This window comes from Heliangelus exortis, chromosome 16 (genome assembly GCF_036169615.1).
Source record: "Heliangelus exortis chromosome 16, bHelExo1.hap1, whole genome shotgun sequence".
Taxonomy (NCBI): Eukaryota; Metazoa; Chordata; class Aves; order Apodiformes; family Trochilidae; genus Heliangelus; species Heliangelus exortis.
The window spans coordinates 15,857,545-15,877,690 of NC_092437.1; the positions used below are offsets into that span (position 1 = coordinate 15,857,545).

A 20,146-nucleotide genomic window follows, 5' to 3' on the forward strand; every position below is an offset into this window, starting at 1 on the left:
TGTGTCTGGAGCCAGGTCTCCCAGAGCCCATCAGCTCCCAGTGCTGGGCACAATCTGCCAAGGAGACAGAAACCTGTAAGCCCTGAAAAATACAGCTGCTGAGCTGGTTTGTTACAGGGGAGTCTGTGCTCCCCTCCAGGTTACCCCAGTGGAAAAATACAGCAGTTTGCCGTTGGAATTCCATCAACATCTGCGTGTCCCTGTAATACATTTCAGTGCTGAAGAGCTGCCCTTTCTCACTGCATACCTGGTCTGCTGGAAAATTGCCAGCGAGCTCTGGACTCTGCAAGTTGTGTACACCAGGAGCAGCAGGATGGAGCCTCCTCACTGAGCTCCTTCCTTGCCTTCATCCCAGCCCATGGAATCTGCTGTGGAGTGACTTGTGGGGACACCTCTCTGATGGCTCCCAGATTGGCACCTTCTGTCGCATTGCACATAGACCAAGAAACACCAGAAAACAGTGAATTTTGAACTTTAGTGACTCCAGTGGATTTAGCCGGAGTGTGAACCGTTGGGTAAAGATGAGGTATTTAAATACCTGTTCCTTAATAAGGTCCATCTTTCTAAACAGTCAAAGATTGGCTCCTGAGGAAGTATGTTATTCCCCCAACAAAAGCAACAAGACACAAATTTAATACCCTTTCTTTTTAATATAACAACTACTAACAGGCAAACCCTGACAGCTTATTAATCAAACTCACAATCCCTTTGACTTAGTAGAAACAAGATAAGTAAGAGAGATCACCCTTTAAAAAATTCTTTTTAAAAATTCCCGAACCATTTACTTTGCATGTGTATTTGTAAATTACTCATTTGCTATTTAGCTTATATTCGATTTAATAACTCCTCTTTCTTTGGCCAACCCTGTACCCACAATATCACCAGATGTGTGGCATGTCCAAGCATTAGCATTGCAAATACCTTGGAAAACCCAGCCTCATTTCTCTGGTGTCTTTTAAGGAGATTTGCCACACAAATCCGTATTACTGCACATTCAACATGTTAATACTCTCTAAGGCTAATTGTTCTCTTTCCTTTATTACTGGGAACAATATGCCCAGTCTTATGTTAGAGATGCAGCAGAACACACTTATTTAACTCTTATGCCCAGTGTCCTATAATTTTTTTATGGTGGATGGAAATTAAGAGACGTGCAGTCCCTGAGCTAGGTCATGGGCAGAGCACATCTCATGGAGTCCCTTCCCCAGACTACCTCTGGCTGGAACTGCACGGACACAGAGAAGCCTCCTCATTCCCCTCCAGGAAAACCTGCCCAGCACTGAGCCAGCCAGTGTGGTCACAGCAAGGATTCAAGCACCAGCTTCTCTCTTCTCCTAGCCATGACTTCTTCCTCCTCCTGTAATTAAGGCTTTTCCTCATTGAGGCAGGTGGCTTTTCCCTTCTCCTGGATATCCAGCCAGGGTGCCTCTTGGTCCTTGACAATTCATCATCTATGACTGGAATGGACCTTCCACTTTAGTACTGGGATAAAAAAGGAGAATCAAAGGCCCTGGCATGTGTTTAATGTGGCACAACACTACTGTGATGAAGCAGAGCTCCTTTGAGTGCCTCTGCATCCCCAGTCTATCAAGTCAGAGTTTCCAAGTGAGATGTGGTCTTGCTGACAGCCTGCCAGTGCAACAGTACCAACTGCCCCGGAAAGGTCCTGGTATATCCAGCAGCTTTCAGGATAGTTGTTAGGACAAAGCAAGCCAGAAAGGAGCTCTTCGTGGCCTTTCAAACCCCAGACCTGCTGCATGTCTGTCCTTTTGCTAAATAAATGCAGGTGATGAGCACACAACACATGAATTTTCTGGCATTGCAGCTCTGAGAACTACTGGTCCAGATCCCTTATGGGATAGAAAACCTGTCAGCTGCCTTTTTGCTGCTGGACAGGGGAAGCTGAGGATGTCCCCATCTTCCAGGTAAAGAAAAGAGGTGAGAAAGATGAGCAAAGAAAAAAAACAAGGCAAAAAACAAAAGAAGAGATGGAAAAAAAGATCTGAAAAAAGTTCCCACTATGGGGTGATACTTCACCTGGAGATCTGCCCTGGCAGGTCACAGAGGACCTGATGCAGTGCTTTTTGAGGAGAGGGCTCCAAAAGGCCATCAGCATGACCTCAATATTGTTTTGGTACCTGGTCCTCCCAGGCATCCTTGGGCCCCAGCAGCTGCCTGGCTGTCCCCAGCTGCTGCTCCTGTCCTCAGCCTGGCAAAGTGCCCATTGCTGCTGGATCCCTGCACAGATTGAGAGGGTCAGGGCTAAGGCAGAGAGGAGAGCAGTGAGGATACAGGGGGAAAGGTGGCTGAGGGAGAACGTGCTCCTGTAGCCTGCTTAAATGGCTGTGGAGAAGAGAGGAGGTTGCTGTTCATGGGGGAGATAAAGCCCCATGGGGGAGAGGTGATTGAAGCTACAGAACAGGAATAATTAGTTAATTAGAAATTATAGTTGCAAATAAGGAGATTTCTTGATACATGATATGGGAAGCTCTGTAGCAGCTTCCCCTGGGGAGCAAGGGGAAAAATCCACTGCTTTTGAGACAGTTTAATAAGCTGGTGCTTGGAAAGAGAGGAGACTCCTTCAGTCCCTCTGACTACATTCCTACCTCTGCCCCTTCCCTTGATGCTCCAGCTTTCTGCATCCTGTTATCATGTCATTAATAAGCATGGTAAAAGTGAAAGCAGGTTGACAGCTTTGTCTATGCTGCTGTCTGCACCACCTTCTGCTCTACACCCTGGAGAAGAAAGGATTTCCATTCCTGAATTCCATGTCTGAACAACATTTCTTGTAAGTAAAGGAAAATAACACTCAGCTCAATTTCAGGATCGTAGATGCTCTTAAGACTGGGAAGCAGTTGGGCTGGAGAGTGAGCTTAAAGGATTGTGCACAGGGAGGGAAGATTCAAGGGGAGATGAGAAGATTGATGAAACTGCAAATGGACACACGTAAGCATGCTTCATGTGTCAGGAAAAAGACATTTTTATAAACCTCATGCACAATTTTTGTGTATTGCCTGGGCTACTGGGGCTGGTACTTTATTGCTGCTTGTACTTCCGAGGCTGAGGAGAAGGAGAGATCCAGGAGGCACCAGTCCAGCTGGGGTCAGCTGCAAATGTGGAGGGGCCAGTGTGGTGCCAGCAATACTGAGCTCTCTGTCCGAGGGATTATGAAATCAAATGAACTGCTTCTTGCCAAGCAAGAACTGGCAGAAGGTACAACACCACCACAAGTGCATGTTGCAGGGATGTATCAGCTTCCTGGTGAATAATGCTCCCAGTGAGTCACCCAGCAAGAAAAAAAACCCTCTGGAGAGGCCTCTGATGACCTAGACACATTGAATATACCAGTTGGCATGCCTCGGGCTTCAAGAAGGCTGTAAAACACAACAAAAATATCCCGCTGCTTTCATGTTGCCTTAGGCCAGTTTTGGGCTGAACACCTGATCCAAGGCCCCTTTCTGTTCCTTTAAATAGAGCTGCACTGGGAAAAACATCGAGCTGGGTTGTCCTCACCAGCTACTTGCATTTGCTGTGAATTCTCTGGTAGAAGTGCTCCCTCCTGCCTCACCCAGGCCAGGATCCCTGCCTAGAAAAATGGCTTTCTCCTGCACGTTTATTATATGCAGCTGTGTGAAACTCTCAGCCTGTTCAATTAAAGAGCCCGTTTTCCCATTAACTGTCTCCTTAGACAAATGTGAAGTGTATTTAATGTTCACTCAGGATGAAGCCAACATGTTTCTCCTGCTGTTTTACACTTTCTTCTTAGTAGGGATTTGTCGTCTCTGACTGTTCAAATACCTTGAAGTTCCTCAGCATTTACCGTCAGAGAAAGGTAACAAGTGTGGTGACAAAGAGTGACTGCCAGATGAGCCTTGGAAAACGGATTGCTTTAATAGATATTACTGAGGCCCTTTTGCACCCTGCCTGATGCTGAGCAACCACCCCATCCATCACACTCACTCTGGCTGAGCAGCAGCCAAACAGCCACTCCTCAAGAGGCCTTTCCTCCCCTCCTCCTATTAGGCAAAGTGCTGGACTAGAGGGCAGAGGAGAGGCAGTTAAGAAAGGAGAAAATTAGCAACAACTCTTCAGCATCAACTCAGTATTTTCATTAACATGCTCTGAGAATCAGCTTCTTCCTGTCACTGGGACCTTGCAGCACATTATTATAACTGACAAAGTGGCCTCTCAGACTTTATTTTCCCCTTTTTATTGTTTCTTCAGCTCTGTTTTTCTATGAATCAAGTAGCTGAGAAAATATATGTAGATTCTCAACTATGTGAAAATACTTTACCTGAAATATAAGCCTCACATGGGGCTGATGTATTAATCCTGCTCTCCTGGACAGCAATGATCACTCTCTGTCCTTTTTCAAGCTGCAAATCAGCACTTCTGCATTTGCTATTTGCTGCTTTTCAGTAAGTTTGGTATTGGCCTCAAAATGGTGCAAAGGAAGGGAGGAGGAGGATGAAGCTCCTCAGAGCCTGATCCTTGCCTTACCCACATTTTGTAAAGATGCATAATGGGTAATTCAGCACAAGAACTCACAAGCAACAGCAGCCTCAGACTCCATAGCAGCTTTGACCCTAGAAACTCATCTTCATCCTAAACCAGCTATGACTGTAGACCAGAGACAACTGTGTCTATGCATGGGACCATCCCACCTGATAGGGATCAGCCTGCCCTGTTAGGGGCCACATAATCACAGAATGAATCATACAACCACAGAAATGTTAGGCACCCCTGGAGATCATCAAGTGGAACCTCCCAGCAAGGGCACATTTTGAGTGCCAGGAAAAGCCCAGGGACAGGAAGGCCTGGCTGGAATGGAGGGAGGCACAACCAAGCACTTGGCAGCAAACTCTTTATTGAGGACACAGGGTGTAAAGTCAGTGTTCTGCTGCCTGCTGGAAGCTGCCCAGGGACTCCACACCTCTCTGCCTCCCCCCTCCAGTGGACAATGCCCAAGCCCTCCCAGCTCACAGCCTCTCTTCTGATGAGCTTTCCCGGGGCTCTTTTTGGACCAACTTAATGCGCAGCACAGTGCGCCGTGTTCGGGCCCGGCTGGGGGGTTTTGGAGACACTGGAGGGAGGGGCTGTTTAGCAAAGTGTGGAGCCATGGAGGTGGGAGATCCCTCAGCTGGACAGCTGTCTCCTCCACCTGGTGCAGTAGGTGGCCTTGGGACAGTCCTGTCAGAACTGAGTGGCCACGGTGACTGACAGGTCCGCTTTAATACAGACTCCACGATGTCTCTTGCCACAGCCCTTACAGCCAAGGCTTCTGGTTTTGGCTGCCTGTGCCCCTGTGATGTCTTCACTGTTTCAGCAGTCTCTGGCAGACTGGTTCTGCCCTGCCCAGTCCTTTCTGCCTGGTGCTGCATAACCCTGCAGCTTGGCAAGATACGGGCTCTGCTCTTCTTTGGCAGGGGTGGTAACTTCGCTGGGCGAGGCTTCCACCGCTGCTCTCCCAGGAGAGAAGCTTTGATGGCTCCTGGCAGTTTGTGGGCATCCTTCCATGGGGACAGGGGTTTCTGAATCACAGAATCATCCGGGTTGGAAAGGGCCTCTGATCTGAGATCCTGAAGCCCAACCCTTGATCCACTCCCCCCGTGGTTCCCAGCCCATGGCACTCAGTGCCACATTCAGTCTCTTCTTAAAAACCTCCAGGGATGGAGAATCCACCCCCTCCCTGGGCAGCCCATTCCAATGTCTGATCACCCTCTCTGTAAATAAATTTTTCCTAATATCCAACCTAAATCCTTTCCTGCAAGGTGACCCTAGGTTGTGGCTCGGCCAAGCGCTCAGGGCCCTGGGTGCTGAGGCTCCAGGAGGGTCCCGGCCAGGCCTCTGCTCCCGCCGGGCCAGCGGGGCAGAGGAGAAGGGCTCCCCGCCGGAGCCAGGCCCTTCCCGCCCGCTTTGCCCAGCCCAGCACCCATCTGCCGGTGCTCAGCTCTCGCCGGTTGCTCCTTTCCGCGCCACAAGGCCCGGCCCACCCCCTCAGCCCTGCCCCCTGCCCTGACCGCCTCCCCGGCCTGCAGCGGGGAAGCCGCAGCCCTCGAGCAGCGTGCGGCGGGCAGGGGCCGCCAACACCCGCTCTGCCCACCTCTTCCTGCCGGGACATCTGCTCTGCCTCCTGCCTGAGCGTGGTCAGGTACTGCCTGTACTCGTTGAACTCCTTCAGAGTGCAGACCACCTGTGGAAGGAGAGACGAGGGGAGGATCAGCCCAGCCCTGTCACCCCCGCCACACAGACAGACGCCTTCCCGAAGCAGCCCCAGGGAGGGGCAGGGAGGGAGCTGCTCCTCCCTCTGCGCCCGGGGATGGATGGATGGATGGATGGATGGATGGATGGATGGATGGATGGATGGATCCCTTTGGATCAGACCCGCGGCGTCCGAACCTACTTGGCCATCCCTGGTGACACGGCCCTCTCTCTTCAGCTTCTCCAGGTTGTCCTTGCGGTGGTAGTACTCCTGCAGATGGGGGTCATGCAGGCTGTTGTACTCCATGCCCAGGAGGTGAGAGTATGGGTCTCTGAGGTTGAAGTAACCAGAGGGCCGGTGAAGCTGGGAGAGATGTTCAGAGAATGTTCCAGAACAGCAGAGACAAAGGCACTGCTGAGCTCCTCACACAAGCAGGGGGCCGCTTCCAAACTCCCAGCCACAGCCCAGTTCCTGCCTTACTTCCCACCCACGGGGAGCATCTCTGAGCTTCATGGCCCCTCCAACAGAGAAGAAACCCTGAGCCTGCATCCCCCCTCTGGTGGTTCCGACTCCTGTGGCACCAGGTGGGAGCAGCAGGAGCTGTTTTCTGTAGAAGGGGGTGAGAGGGCTGAGCCCAGCACAACACCTGCACAGAGCTAAGCTGAGATGTTGCCTACAGCCTTGTCTTTTCCTCTGGCAATTCACTGGGATTGCAGAAGGGATCTGCGATGCCCAGAGGTGCCAAGCTGTCCTGCTTGGGAAGGTCAAGGTAGTTGGAAGACTTGACAGCAACCCTCTTCTCCAGCCTGGCTCTGGCCATCCTGGAGCACTGCTATGGGCATGTCCTCCGACATGACCCTCGGAACAATGAACCCAGGAGCTTCCCTGGACTCCCCAGTGCAGGTGGCCACGGGGCTTCTCTGAGTGACAGGGAGCCATAACAGAAGAAAGCTTTTCCACCCCTTGCTGCTTCCTTTACCTTTTCCCCCAGCTTTGCCCTGGTGAAGACAGGCTTGGAGTTGGGTGGCACAGGGATCTTGACCCCCAGTGGGAGCTTCAGCAGCTCAGGGTCCATCGACAGTATAATTTCCTCTCCTGGCTTCTGTCCTCTGGGCCTGAGCTAGGAAGAGACAGACACAGACAACCACTTGTCAGGCTCCTGCATGGCAGTGTCAGGACAGGGTCTGTCCTCTGGCCCCGCAGCAGCCCCCGCCGTGTCCCGGGCTCCCCGGCTGAGCCCTCTCCATCCCCCCATTGCTCACCTCTCTCCTCCTTCCTGCTGTGCTCAGCAGTGGCTCAGCCTTTTGGAGGCTTGCAGGGGCACAACGCTCCATAGCTCCTTCCAAAGTTTTCCTCGAGCTGTGATCCCGTGCTGGCACCTCCAGAGGCAGCTGGCTGTGGACCACACAGTTAGGCTCGAGCCAGGGGCTATATATGGCCCCCGCCCAGGGTCACATCATTGTGTTGCCAGGTAGCTGCACTGTGATGTCACTGTGTTGCTGTGATGTCACCCAGGTGCTGTCTGTCATCCCATTTTGGGTGGGGGGACTCACCTGCAGGCAGCCCTCTTAGAACAGGCCTATGGGCACCCACTCTTGCTCAGCTGGCTTGGAGAGGTCATCTCCAGAGGCCCCTTCCCACCTCCACTGCACTGTGGTTCTGTGAAGCAAAGCTGGGGGGCTACACAGGAACTGCCACACCACAGATGCTCAGTTCTGGCTCAGGTTTGCCCCCTTTTCCTTTGTGCCCTGTCATGGGCAAAACACCTTCTTGGCTTGTGGAACTGCACTCAGGGATTTTTGGCCCATGGCTGTCATCCCTGATTCATATCTTGACAAACCAGAAGACAAAGACAGGCTGAGGGAAAGCCCTCTCCTCCCCTTGCCTCAGGCTCCCCTTTAGCCTAGGCCCCCCACTGCCCCCTTCCCAGTCTCCCTTGTCCTCCTTTCTGCTGAAGCTCTTGCTCTCCTTTCTACCCCTTTTTGGCAGGACTGGGTCAGGCCTCTCATGGTCCTGCTGAATGGCAGCCCGACCGCTGAGCACAGTGCCTGCACGCCCACTGTGGGATCAGTGGTGGGGATCAGCTCCTGCCCCAGCTGCCAGCTCCCAGAGGGGCTCTCCACTGTCTCCTGTCCATCTTCTGGGGTGGATGGTCTTGGGACAGGACTATAAATATTCAGTCTGGGGGTCTGTTTATGTTCTAAAGACTGGAAGATTCTTGTTGGATCCCACATGGAGATTCTTGTTGGATTCCCCAAGGACAAAGTAAATATAACACAGAATTGGGTGCAACTACACAATTTTTACTGAACACAAACAGAACTGGTAAGCATTAAAACTATAGTTGTGTCTTGGGTAGTGCAGTGTTTTTTGGAAGCAGGGGTGCTATAGGCGTGTCTCCTATGAGAAGCTGCAAGAAGCTCCCCCAGTTCCAATCCCTGCCTCACCTCTGCCCAAGGCCAAGGAGATAGCTGGATGCTCCTCTGTGAGTTACATATTCAAGAAAGGGAAAATGAAAACTGTATAAATATAATACAAGGACCCACAGAGAGAAGTAGAGAATTGAGTGAGAAATGCCAGAGCAAAGACACCAAGGTCAGTGAAGGATGGGGAAAGGTGCTGAGCAGAGGTTTCCCCACAGCCCATGGTGAGATGGCAGCTGTCCCCCTGCAGCCCCTGCATGGTGGAGCAGTCCCTGAAGGAGTAAATACAGATTGGTAACCCCTGAAGTGCCACAGGTGGGCAGACATGAAACAGCAGCCTGTGCAGGATAGCAGATGGTCAGATGTGGATCTGCAGCCCTGGAGGAGCCCGTGGCAGAGGAGGTGACTGTTCCTGCAGTGACTCTGTGGGCAGCCCGGGCTGGAGCAGTTCCTGAGGGACTGCTCCTCATGTCCCAGGGGTTCCTGAGGGACCCCGCCTTGCAGTAGAGGAAGAATGTGAGGAGTCCTCTCCTGAGGAGGAGAAGTGTTAGAAATACTGTGTGGGGAACTGACCCTAAAACCCAACTCCTTGTCCCCTGTGCCTTGAGAGGGAAACAGGAGTGAAGTAATCCAGGCCTGGGAAGAAGGGAGGGGTGGGGGAAAAAGGTAGTAAGATCTGGCTGTTTTCTCTTTCTCCTTGTAGATAAAATTATATCTTTTCCTTCTCAAGTTGAACCTGTCTGGTTTTGCCAATTACTGTAATTAGGGAATGCAAACTTCCCTATGCTTGTCTTTATTAATGAAATTTAATTTTCTCCTCCCTGTCCCATGGTGGGGGGGAGGTGAGTGAATGGAGGCCTGGTTGATACCAGCTGGGCCTAAACCATGAGAAGCTGTTAGCCCAGTCCTAGAGAGAGAAAAGAGAAAGAAGGAAGGGAAAATAAAGCACCACCCAAAGGTAGAGGGAGAGAGTAAGAGAGAGTGAGAGAAAGGAAAGTCACTGCCCAAGGATCCAGCAATGTCACATTGGTCTCATGGCAGAGAAGAAAGGGGGTGGTGGTGCCATCTTAGAAAGAGGTGAGGGGTTAGAGTCTCTCCTCCTTAAAAGGAATACCTTTTAATATACCTTTTAATACCTCTGACAATACCTTAAAAGGAAGAAAGACATATTCTTGCTGCACCACAGCTACTAGACAATCGTTGCTTGTCCTGATTTGGCCTGGAAAATTATATCGAGTGGTTGCCCACATTGTGGTTTGCTGTCTGCTGGCTTGGCAGAATTAGCAGTTTTTGGCTAGGTGTTTTCCCCTCATTGTCTCTCCTAATTAACAGTATCCAAATTGGGCCTGTCAAGGTGCTCCTTTTCACAAACTTTATGACTTCCCTCTTACCTCTTCTCAAGGCCTTCAGACTGCTCAAGACAAATAAATTATTCAATCCCACTCATTACAAAGAGTATCACCATATGCAGGATTCCAGGGTCTGGGCTGGTAGTTCAGTCCTGTGCAGAGCTCCAGGCAACATTTCTTTTGCCCTTCCCCTGCTACTATAGCATGCCATTTCTTGAGGCAGAGGGGAGGCCCGTGGGGGGCAGGGCTTCCAGTTTCCCATTGTCGTTTGAGACAAATCCTGACTGGAACAGACTCAATGCAGGCCCAGGCTAACAGATCCATTTCAGTACTCAGTCAATGACCTGACTTGCCATGAGCCTCTTGGAACCCTTGGCTACATCTGTTTGCTTTGGCTGCATTTCTCTCTGACCTCGTTGCGGCCACTCCAGGCATTTCAGGCAGAATGGTTCTGTCCTGCTCTATCCTTCCGGCTTGGGATGCTCTCCCCAGCATTACTGCACCTCAGTGGCAAGACATGGGCCATGCTTCTGCTTGGCAGCAGCTTCAGCTTTGATTTTTGAGGTCTCCACAGTCACTCTGCTGGGCTGGAAGTGTCGATGCCTTCCAGAATTTTGTGGGAATGCCTTAATTGGGCAGGGAGCTGTGGTAGCCTTTCCCAGGAGCTGACACCAGGCTGTCACTTGCTGCTTCCTGCTTTTTGTAGGGGTGGAGGTTGCAGTTGTGGCTCTGCCCATAGCCATCAGCTCCATTCTGAGTGCCAGGAAAAGCCCAGGGACAGGAGGGCCCTGGAGAACTGGAATGGAGGGAGGCACAAGCAAGCACTTGGCAGCAAACTCCTTATTGAGAACACAGGGTGTAAAGTCAGTGTTCTGCTGCCTGCTTGCTGGAAGCTGCCCAGGAACTCTACACCTCTTCTTGACACACAGCTCCTGTGGACATCGCCCAGGCCCTCCCAGCTCACAGCCTCTTTTCTGATACGGACTTCTGGGACTGTCCTTGGATAAGCTTCACATGCAGCGCTCTGCACTGTGCTCCTGCCTGAGCAGGGGCCTTCAGATCCACTGGAGGAACGGGTTTGTATTCCCTGGAACATATTCCTCTTTCTTAAGCCTTGTCCTTGCAGTGGTAGTACTCATGCAGATGAGGGTCATGCAGGCTGTTGTACTCCATGCCCAGGAGGTGAGAGTATGGGTCTCTGAGGTTGAAGTAACCAGAGGGCCGGTGAAGCTGGGAGAGATGTTCAGAGAATGTTCCAGAACAGCAGAGACAAAGGCACTGCTGAGCTCCTCACACAAGCAGGGGGCCGCTTCCAAACTCCCAGCCACAGCCCAGTTCCTGCCTTACTTCCCACCCACGGGGAGCATCTCTGAGCTTCACAGCCCCTCCAGCAGAGAAGAAACCCTGAGCCTGCATCCCCCCTCTGGTGGCTCCGACTCCTGTGGCACCAGGTGGGAGCAGCAGGAGCTGTTTTCTGTAGAAGGGGGTGAGAGGGCTGAGCCCTGTATTCCTTGGTAACATATTCCTCTCTCTTAAGCCTTGTCCTTGTGGGGGTAGTACTCTTGCAGATGGGGGTCATGCAGGCTGCTGTACTCGGTGCCCAAGAGATGACAGTGAGGATCTCCATCCCCTCACTGCTCACCTCTCTCCTCTTTCCCACTGTGCTCACCACTGCATCTGCCTTTCAGAGGCTCTCAGGGGCAAAGTGCTCCATGGCTTCTTCCCAGAACTCTCTTAAGGCTGTGATCCTGCTCTGGAACACAGCTGGGCTGCAGCCAGAGGCTATATATAGCCCTGTCCTGGGGTCACATCATGGCGTTGCCATGTCACTGCAGTGTGACATCACCCCATGACATCACCCATGTGCTGTATGCCATCCTGTTTTGGGGGACAGGGGCTCACCTGCAGGCAGCCCCCTTTGGGTGCCTCTTTTCTGACAGGGGCTCCTGGGGCTCTCATCGGACAAGCTTCACACACAGTACTGAAGAAATGAGTATGAAGAACACTGAAAATGTTCCTGAACAGGAGGCAAGAGGCAGGACTGATACAACTTCCATTATTTTCCTTAATTCAGCACTTTTCCATCAACATTTTCCTTGTTGGTTCTTTTGCTTAAAACATGACCTGGAGTCACAGCACAACCAGAGAAAGCTCAAGAAGTGCTACTTTTCACTGAGGTTTTATGTTCACCTACTGCATGTATTGCTTTCTCAAGCCTTTCCTCACTCACATTTTGTAAATGTACCAAGATTCCTAATACTATTTGCTGTTTCTTGTTTCCATGCTGTGCGGGGCAGGCAGCTATTTCTCTGTCTTACAGCCAAGGTCTCCTTCTTTCCACCTCTTGTAGCTCTGCTGTCAATTCTTTCCTCACTGTTCTTGTGCTCAAGGAATAATTCAATACTTCACACCCCAAATTAAACAAGCAAACAAAAAAAAATTATTTGCTGACATTGTACTGTGTCAGACATGAATGTGCACACAGAGAGTAGCCTGAAATTGGTTAAGTATTCTATCTTAAGAACTTTAGTGTGGCCTTTAGGAAATTTCCTATTTCTGGGCTGAACTGAGCAGTTTAGATCTTCTAAGTTTGGGTTGTTTAATAATGTTTGGTCACAGGCACTTTGATTTTTGTCGAGGCTTAGAAGCAACTAGATAAATTCAGAAAGGTTCTTCAAAAAAGAAAAACTTTGCTTTTAAGAAAAGCCCCAGATTTCTACTGGAAACAGGAAGTGCAAGACATTTTTGTCACAAAATTGTTTATTGGCAGCTACAGCTGAGCATGGCCATTGTTAACTATTTTTATTCCATCAGCTCCTTTATTTGGTAAACCCTTCTATTCTACAATGCTCAAGTATAAGCAGTTATTTTTATTCTGAGAGATTAAAAGAAAGTTAACATTCGGATTGGTCCAAATTACATTCTTTCATTTTCTGAATTTTCTGAACTGCCAGATCTCTTAGGAAATCAGCCCTTGCTATGTCTAATCACAAGAATAACATGCGAAAAGCCCCACCACTGCCCCGTCTGTATCAGTGTGGCTGACACACGCCAGGATGCTGGTGGATCCTTGGCACTGTGCTGGCGCACATTCACCCGCCCAGGCCCTTTCCCACCGGGGCGTTTCCAGCCGCACTTCCCCAAGCACCGTTCCATGGAGTTGCTGTGACCCAAGCGCAGGACCCGGCACTACTCCCGGGAAGCTGCCGCAGCCCTGGCCGGGACAGAGCTCAGAGCCCGCACGGTCCCGTGCTGCAGCGCGGAGCCTCCCGCCGCCTCCCCCGCGCCTGGGGCCGCTCCCGCCTCGCCTGAGGCGCAGCCCCGCGCTCAGCGATCGCGCCCCGGCGGCTCTTGCAGGGAGCGGCCGGGGCCGCGGTGGACCTGGCACCACCTCTGCCCCTCAGCCCTTCCCGCCCGAGTTGTGGGTGGCGGGGCGGCTCTGCGCTGTTGCGCTATTTCCTCTCCATCCTCTGGAGTGGGTGGTTTGGGGACAAAGCTTCAGAATTCATTCTGGGGGTCAGGGCAGGCCCGGGCTGGCAGCTCTGCTTTAGTACACGGCCAGCGATCCCTCTTGCCATAGGCTTTGCAGTGGAACCTTTGAATAGATCTTCTGGTTTTGGCTGCATTTCTTGCCCTGATTTCTTTGCATCTCAGTCAGAACAGCCCCGTTTACCCTGGGGCTACTTGGCTCTTGGGATGGCACTGGGGATGCTCTCCCTGGCATTCCTGCGCCTCAGGCAAGGCAGGGGCCATGCTGCTCTGCGGCAGCAGCTGCAGTTTTGCTGCTCAAGGCCTCCACAGCAGCCTCGCTGGGCCAGAAGTGTCAATGGCTGCTGGCACTTTGGGGACATCCTCTCGTGGTTTGGAGCTGCGTTTCTGGGAGCTGACCCCAAGTTGTCACCTGCTGGTCCCGGCTCTTTGTAGGGGTGGGGGTGGCAGTTGTGGCTCTGCCAATGCCCCTCAGTCACTGACTGCTGGTGTTCGTTCCACCAGGTTTAAACCTCCTCTTGGGCCCTCTCGGTGGCTCCCAGCAGAGTTCCCAGAGGTCTCTCCCCCCCACTGGTGTTTCCCTGCCTCAGGAGAACAAACCTCAGGGGCGATGGATCTGCCTCTCTCCTGCAGCTCCACTGCTTCAGGACACATGGAGCAGTCTCTCCTTCTCTGCCTGTGTGGTTCCAGCAGCCAGGAGAGAGGAGCTGCTTTAGTCAGGGAGAAGGGGGCTGGGTGTGGAGGGGTCGGGGGGGGAGCACTGGGGACCATGTCAGGGAACGGGGCTGGGACAGAGAGAGAGACCAAGGGAGTTGAGGGCTCATCCTGACCCCCTGCCCACAGCCTCAGACACAGCAGTGCAGGTGTGCAGGCCCCAGAGCTGGAGCTGCAGAGTTTCTTCATAGAGGCCCTTGGTCCCTGGACTGTCACTGTCTCTCCAGGGCCACCTGCACCTGGTTCTCTTTTCTGCTGATGGGCAGAGGGGAAAAGCGCAGATTTGAGAGGTTGTGTGGGTAGGACAGCCTCTGTCCTCTGCTGTGGAAGAATTGTTATGAGGTCCTTGAGGCAAATTAAGCACATGTTTCTGATTTAAGAGATACAAACAAATAATGCAGGAGCAATGCCTTGGGCAAAGTCCTACTGCAATGAGCAGTTCTTCATGAAGTCTGGATAGGCCCCTTATGTCCTCCAGCAGCAGCACCCATCCCCTGAGCAGTCTGCCTGGGGTACATCCACTGGGCCATGCACCTGCACGTCCTCTGATGCCCAGAAGCAGCTCCTGAGCCCTCCCATTCACTCGCAGGGAGTCTTCCTGGCCCTGACAGCTCTGCTTCCAGTTTGAGCCATTCTTCCAGCAGGGCCTTCTCCCCCTGCATGCCAGATGACTCCCGTCACAAAGGGCTGCTGAGCAGTGACATGTTCTGAGTGCCAGGAAAAGCCCAGGGACAGGAGGGAGGCACAACCAAGCACTTGGGAGCAAACTCTTTATTGAGGACACAGGGTGTAAAGTCAGTGTTCTGCTGCCTGCTGGAAGCTGCCCAGGGACTCCACACCTCTCTGCCTCCCCCCTCCAGTGGACATTGCCCAAGCCCTCCCAGCTCACAGCCTCTCTTCTGATGTGGTTCCTGGGGCTCTCCTCAGATAAATTTCACTCAGAGCACCCTGTGCTGTGCTCCCCCCGGGCACTGGAGGGATGGGAGTGTCTGGAACACTGGGGGCTCATGGAGGGGAGGGTGTCCTTGGAGGGACAGATGTCTTGTCCAGCTTGTAGGGTGGGTGGTCTTGGATTCAGCTGAGGGCTCAGGGCAGGACTCCAAAGTTTCTCTCAGTGCCACGGAGCCAGGAGCTTCCCTGAACCCCAGCCCTGCCCATCTGAAGGGTGCAGGTGTCCACGGGGCTTCTCTGAGTGACAGGAACCCCATAACAGAAAAAGGCCTTTCCACCCCTTTGCTTCCTTTGTTTTTGGTGTGGTCAGGTACTGCCTGTACTCACTGAATTCTTCCATAGTGCAGCCCACCTGTGGAGAGAGGAGGGGAGAATCACCTCCATTAGTCTGAATTACTTTCATATTTTGAATTTTCTGAACTGCCAGATGTAACTCCTAGGAAATCAGCCTTTGTCATGTCTTATAAGCACAGGAGTAACATGCAAAAACAAAAACTAAACCAAAACAAAACAAAAAGCCAACAAAAAACCAACAAAAAAACCCCCCAAAATCCAACCATGAAGTGAAATCCAGGGATGGAGAATAAAATACAGCTCAAAGTTCTGTTCCTTTTCCCCTACAAATTCACTTGGTCAACTGAGACCAACAAATCACCCTGCAGGGAAGAGAAAATGCAGTTGTCACTCTGTTGTAGCACTGCAAAGGCTAAAAAAATTTTTAAAAATTAGTTTTACGTAGAAACCAGAATAATTTGCAGAATATGTGAGCAGGGTTTTAAGTACATTCCAGCATGCCCAACAGCAATAGTAAAGTTAAGAAGACTTTCCTTTGAAACTTTATAGGCCTTAACATGAACAGTGACAAATTTTTTAAAAAAAATCTTAAAAAAAAATCCTACCAGTAAGCTCTTTTGTTAGCCAGAATATTTGCCCCCTGATAGCAGAGTTATCCATTGTCCCGTGGTTCTGCCTAAATGTGATCTAGTAAGAAATATTCTCAGCTTTTCAATAAGTAATAACATTATAGAGTTGAAAATAAAGAGACTGGATTATTAAAGTTACAAATCTTTGTGGTCTTTGTACCTTTAGTAAAACAGTTATCTATTAATAATGGATACTGCTTCTACCCAAAACGTGATTTAAACAGGGGAAAAAAAATAAAATAAATGACCACTGGAAGGTTGCCAACATTTCTTTATCCTCCCCAGCCAAGGCTGACAAAAACACAGTTACACTGATAAACTGTTTGTCAGTTACAAAGGTTTAAAAATTTCAAAAGCTCAACGTACATTGCAGACTGGATGTTTAGCCTTGGAGGCACGGAACAGGAAAAAGTCATCTGGAGCATCTGTAGAGATAACTCCCCAGCTTGTGGAACAGCATGGCTGGTGTGGAACACAACGCAGACATCAGGATAGCCTTAAACTTTAATGTACAGAATGCCAGGAGACCTCAGAGCACTTGTACCTTGAATGTTTGTTAGCTGAAATGATCCTCATGGAGTAATAACCTGTTACGGAGAGGCTGAGGATAACTCCTTAGTGGCCAGATAAATTGTGTGTGTGTATATATATAAATATGTCTAGACAAGGTGTGCATGTGCATCTAGGGGTGTGTAAGCCTGTATTTCTGTGTGTTTCAGTGTGGGTGTGTATATAACTGTGAATCTCACAGGTAGGGTTGATGAGCTGGGAGTGATGTATCCAGAGAAATCTCAACCAATCAATTGTCTCTGTAAGATGGAAAGGAGACACAAATTTGCATCTCCTTGGGTTTATCCACTTGGGACACATTCTCAAGGGGCCTCTCTCAAGACAATTGCAGATTTATGCCATACAGTCTTGGCACCATCAGATCTGTGTTTCTGAGCCCAAAGGCACCCCTGGGTGGTCCCAAGGCACCCATCCTGCTGCCCATCTGTCACTGTCCATGTCCCCCAGGTGTCCCTCTGACCTGTGGGTGTGTGTAGGACTCCTGTAGTACCCCAGGTGACAGTCTGGGGGAACACAGTCTGTTTGTTCTCCATGTGCATGGGGATGGCTGCAAAGACTGAAAATGCCAGGGCTGTTGTCCTCATCGAGACAACCCAGGAGCCAGCAAGAGATGAGGGAACTGCTCCAAGATGTCCTCCCCCCCACCAGACCTCTCCATGGCTTCAGGGCACAGCCAGGCCCTGCCTCCAGCTCCTGACTTCTGGGAGCTGAGAGCTGCTCTGAGGAGCTGTGAGGAGCAGCAGACAGCACTGCAGTGCTTACTGGGAAGATGGATTGCAGCTCCTCCAGCCATCATCCTGCAATCCCGTTATTTATGGGATGAGGATGTGATTGTTAATTATACCTCCTCTTCCTAGACAGAAGCCAGCACCTACACAGCCCCAGCAGGGAGGGAGGGCTCAGCATGCCAATCCAGCTGCAGGTAGGGGTGACAGAGCAATGACACAGCCTCATGTTATTCTTTACTTTTAATGAGCAGGATCTGTGGTGAGTGACCTGCCCTTTCAGGCTGCACGGGAACATTCATCCAATTGTCTGGGATGATAATTGCAGGTGCTTACCAGTTCTGAGCTCAAAATAGCCACCTGAGCCAAAGGAAAACTTTTTCCATGTGGGTGAAAGTATCTTGTTTTCTCCTTCAAAAACAAAATAAGGAAAATAAGGAAAACAAAAATAAGGAAAATTCAAATTTTTAAATTTTATTTTATTTATTTTATTATTTTTTTTAGCAAAAGTGTTCAATTATTTGGTTTGGAATGCTATAAACATTTACAGTAAGATGGAACTCTTTTTACTGACAAAGATTTCAAAACCTGGGAGTGGAAGGAGGAGAAAGTTTTTTGATTTTTCAGTTTTGTGGGAAGAAACAAACATCACAAAAAGTTAGATTTTTATAAAGAAATTTCAAATAATTCAATGAAAATGAAGTAACATGAGCCTTTAACAATATGGAGAAACATGCCCAGATGGAAGAGACGTGACCATAAGAAGTGTTCAAAGCAAACAGAGGTTTGCTCTGGCTGCTCTGATGAGCAGTGTGCCAGCAGGGTGCTGGGATGGAGGTGCAGCTTTGCCAGGATCCCCCGTGCTCTGCACCTGGTAGCATTCACCTTTTTGTGGGCTTTATCCTCTGCTCCTGTTCCTGCACTTCTTGCCTTGTCCTGATGCCTCTCAGCCAGCTGGGCTCCACATGTTCACACCTGAAAGTTTGTACCTGTGCTCCCCCCCTGGCCTTCCTTCCTGGGTTTTTGGTGGGATGTTCTGATCCAGGCTTTGCCTGGAGCCCAAAACAGGTGTGAGAGGAGCAGGGCACCCAGTGCCATTTGGGAAGCTGTGTGTCACCTCAGACAGGGCAAACTGGGTGGTTACATGGAGATTTGGAAGGTGAAATGCTAATCAGCACCTGCCTGGGAACAGACAGGATTGTGCCCCCATGCAGGGAGGATGAGAGAGCTGAACAGGCAGCAGTTAGTTTTTATTTGTTTGGATTGCTTGAAGAGCACTTGAATGCTCAGCAAGGTTTTGCTGACACTGCTTTACAAAGGCAAACACCCAAGAGCTGAGGGCTGGAGAAAGAAAAAGAAAGAAAAAAAGAAGAAAATTATTTTTAACTGCTCCTGCAAAGTATCTTCGTGGCTTGGTGCTTTCTTCTGCATGTCCCTAATTCCTAAAGCTTTCAAAGGCTGTTGTGGCTCTGGGAGCACCATGGAGTCCAGGCTGACCCAGGGGCACTCAGTGTGGCTGGGAGGACAGGCAACCCGAGGAGGACACTTCTGCACATGGGTGGGCATCATGCAGCCCCTTCTGCCCTTTTCCACAGCCACTGTATTATTTCTAAGGGCCACATCACATTACCATATTTAGTTTCACTGGAGGAATCTTATCAGCTACCAATTGATTAAAAATTGTAAAAATGCAAATACCCTGATGGGCACATCTGGAGGAAAAATTTATTTTGATTCACACCCAACTAGTCAGCTGGCAGCTCTGCACTGCTCCCTTGACAGACTTCAACCTTCTTCACTGGGCTTTGGTTGTATTTTTATTCAGAGAAGCACACATTTCACACCCAGATCTGAGGTGGCAAATGCTGCATTATAGTTGTAGGTGGCAGAAGATGGCCAAGAAGGATGAACTGTAAACTCTGGAGGTGGAACTGATGGAAAGGTTCAGATTTGCAATGTAGCAGAAAAACTTCTGGTGACATCTAAAGTTACAATAGGTGCCTGGCAGCTGCTGGCATTTTTTATCCTTGTGATTGCACAGCAGAAATGGCCACGGATGGTGGCTCAGCACCTGGCATGGTCTGGACACAACACAAACTGAGATCACTAAGGAATGAATAATAATTAATTAGTCCTTGTATTAGTATTAAACAGTTTTTTCACTGCTGTCGCAGATGGGCCCGGTGACAGTCCAGATTATCTACAGGTGCATCAATAATGTGTGAAATCAGATTAAAGCAGGAGACCTGCATGGTGAAAGCAGAATTTCTGCTGATGACGAAGATAAGAAGCTGATGAAGCTCTGTCTGGGGCAACTGTACATGTGCTTTAAATGTCCCCATCCAGATGTTGACCATGCTAAACTGAAGCTGCTGAAGCTGGACTGGGGCCATATTCAATCCCAGCTGAGATACTGTTAAGCAACTGGGCCTCCCCTGTGACAGCATCATAGTGACAGCTGGGAAATGGTTAATCACAAGTTATTATTTTTAACACACTGAGGCTGGCATTGCCTCAGGAATGAGAGGGGGGAGCTCCTGGGCTGTCCCTGAGGAGATGGGGACCCCTGAGCAGCAGGCTGAGTGCTGCTCACTGTGCTAGAGAGGTAATTCACCCTCCCAAAGGGACACGTGTGCCTGCTGGAGGACACCTGGTATCACATATCTGATGGACTAGAAGCCAGACCTCAAGGGTTTCTAATCTAAGCTTATAAATAAGGGAAAGAGATGCATTTCAGATGCATGATACTCCCTCACTCCCTGAAAATGTCTTGCTGTGACCCAGCATTCTCCAGCTTTCC

At 50.3% G+C, this 20,146-nt stretch overlaps 1 protein-coding gene and 1 long non-coding RNA gene across 4 annotated transcripts; both read right to left on the reverse strand.

Annotated features, from left to right (window-relative positions):
- Positions 1–4,087: 4,087 nt before the first annotated feature.
- Positions 4,088–8,090, reverse strand: LOC139803545 (uncharacterized). 3 transcript variants are annotated; one of them, XM_071759797.1, is made up of 5 exons: positions 7,465–8,073; positions 7,182–7,322; positions 6,404–6,565; positions 6,104–6,193; positions 4,088–5,531 (listed from the first exon to the last, which is right to left on the reverse strand). In XM_071759797.1, the coding sequence occupies exons 1-5, from the start codon at positions 7,534–7,536 to the stop codon at positions 4,980–4,982; spliced, it is 1,017 nt and encodes a 338-aa protein (XP_071615898.1). In that variant the 5' UTR covers positions 7,537–8,073; the 3' UTR covers positions 4,088–4,979. The 3 variants fall into 3 exon arrangements, with proteins under 3 accessions (XP_071615898.1, XP_071615899.1, XP_071615897.1); XM_071759798.1 differs by lacking the exon at positions 6,404–6,565 and having other exon boundaries at positions 7,465–8,090; XM_071759796.1 differs by having other exon boundaries at positions 6,104–6,565; positions 7,465–8,072.
- A 2,709-nt stretch (positions 8,091–10,799) lies between these two features.
- LOC139803546 (uncharacterized) lies at positions 10,800–12,056 on the reverse strand. The gene is made up of 2 exons (XR_011729044.1): positions 11,644–12,056; positions 10,800–11,038 (listed from the first exon to the last, which is right to left on the reverse strand). It is a non-coding gene; the product is annotated as an uncharacterized lncRNA (long non-coding RNA).
- Between the last annotated feature and the right edge of the window lie 8,090 nt (positions 12,057–20,146).

Coding starts and splice junctions, on each gene's coding strand:
- LOC139803545 (XM_071759796.1), bottom strand. CDS start 7,536: ATGGAGCGTTGTGCCCCTGCAAGCCTCCAAAAGGCTGAGCCACTGCTG. Junction 7,323..7,464: donor CAGCAGGAAGGAGGAGAGAG/GTGAGCAATGGG, acceptor GTCTCTTCCTAG/CTCAGGCCCAGAGGACAGAA. Junction 5,532..6,103: donor AGATGTCCCGGCAGGAAGAG/GTGGGCAGAGCG, acceptor TCTGTGATTCAG/AAACCCCTGTCCCCATGGAA.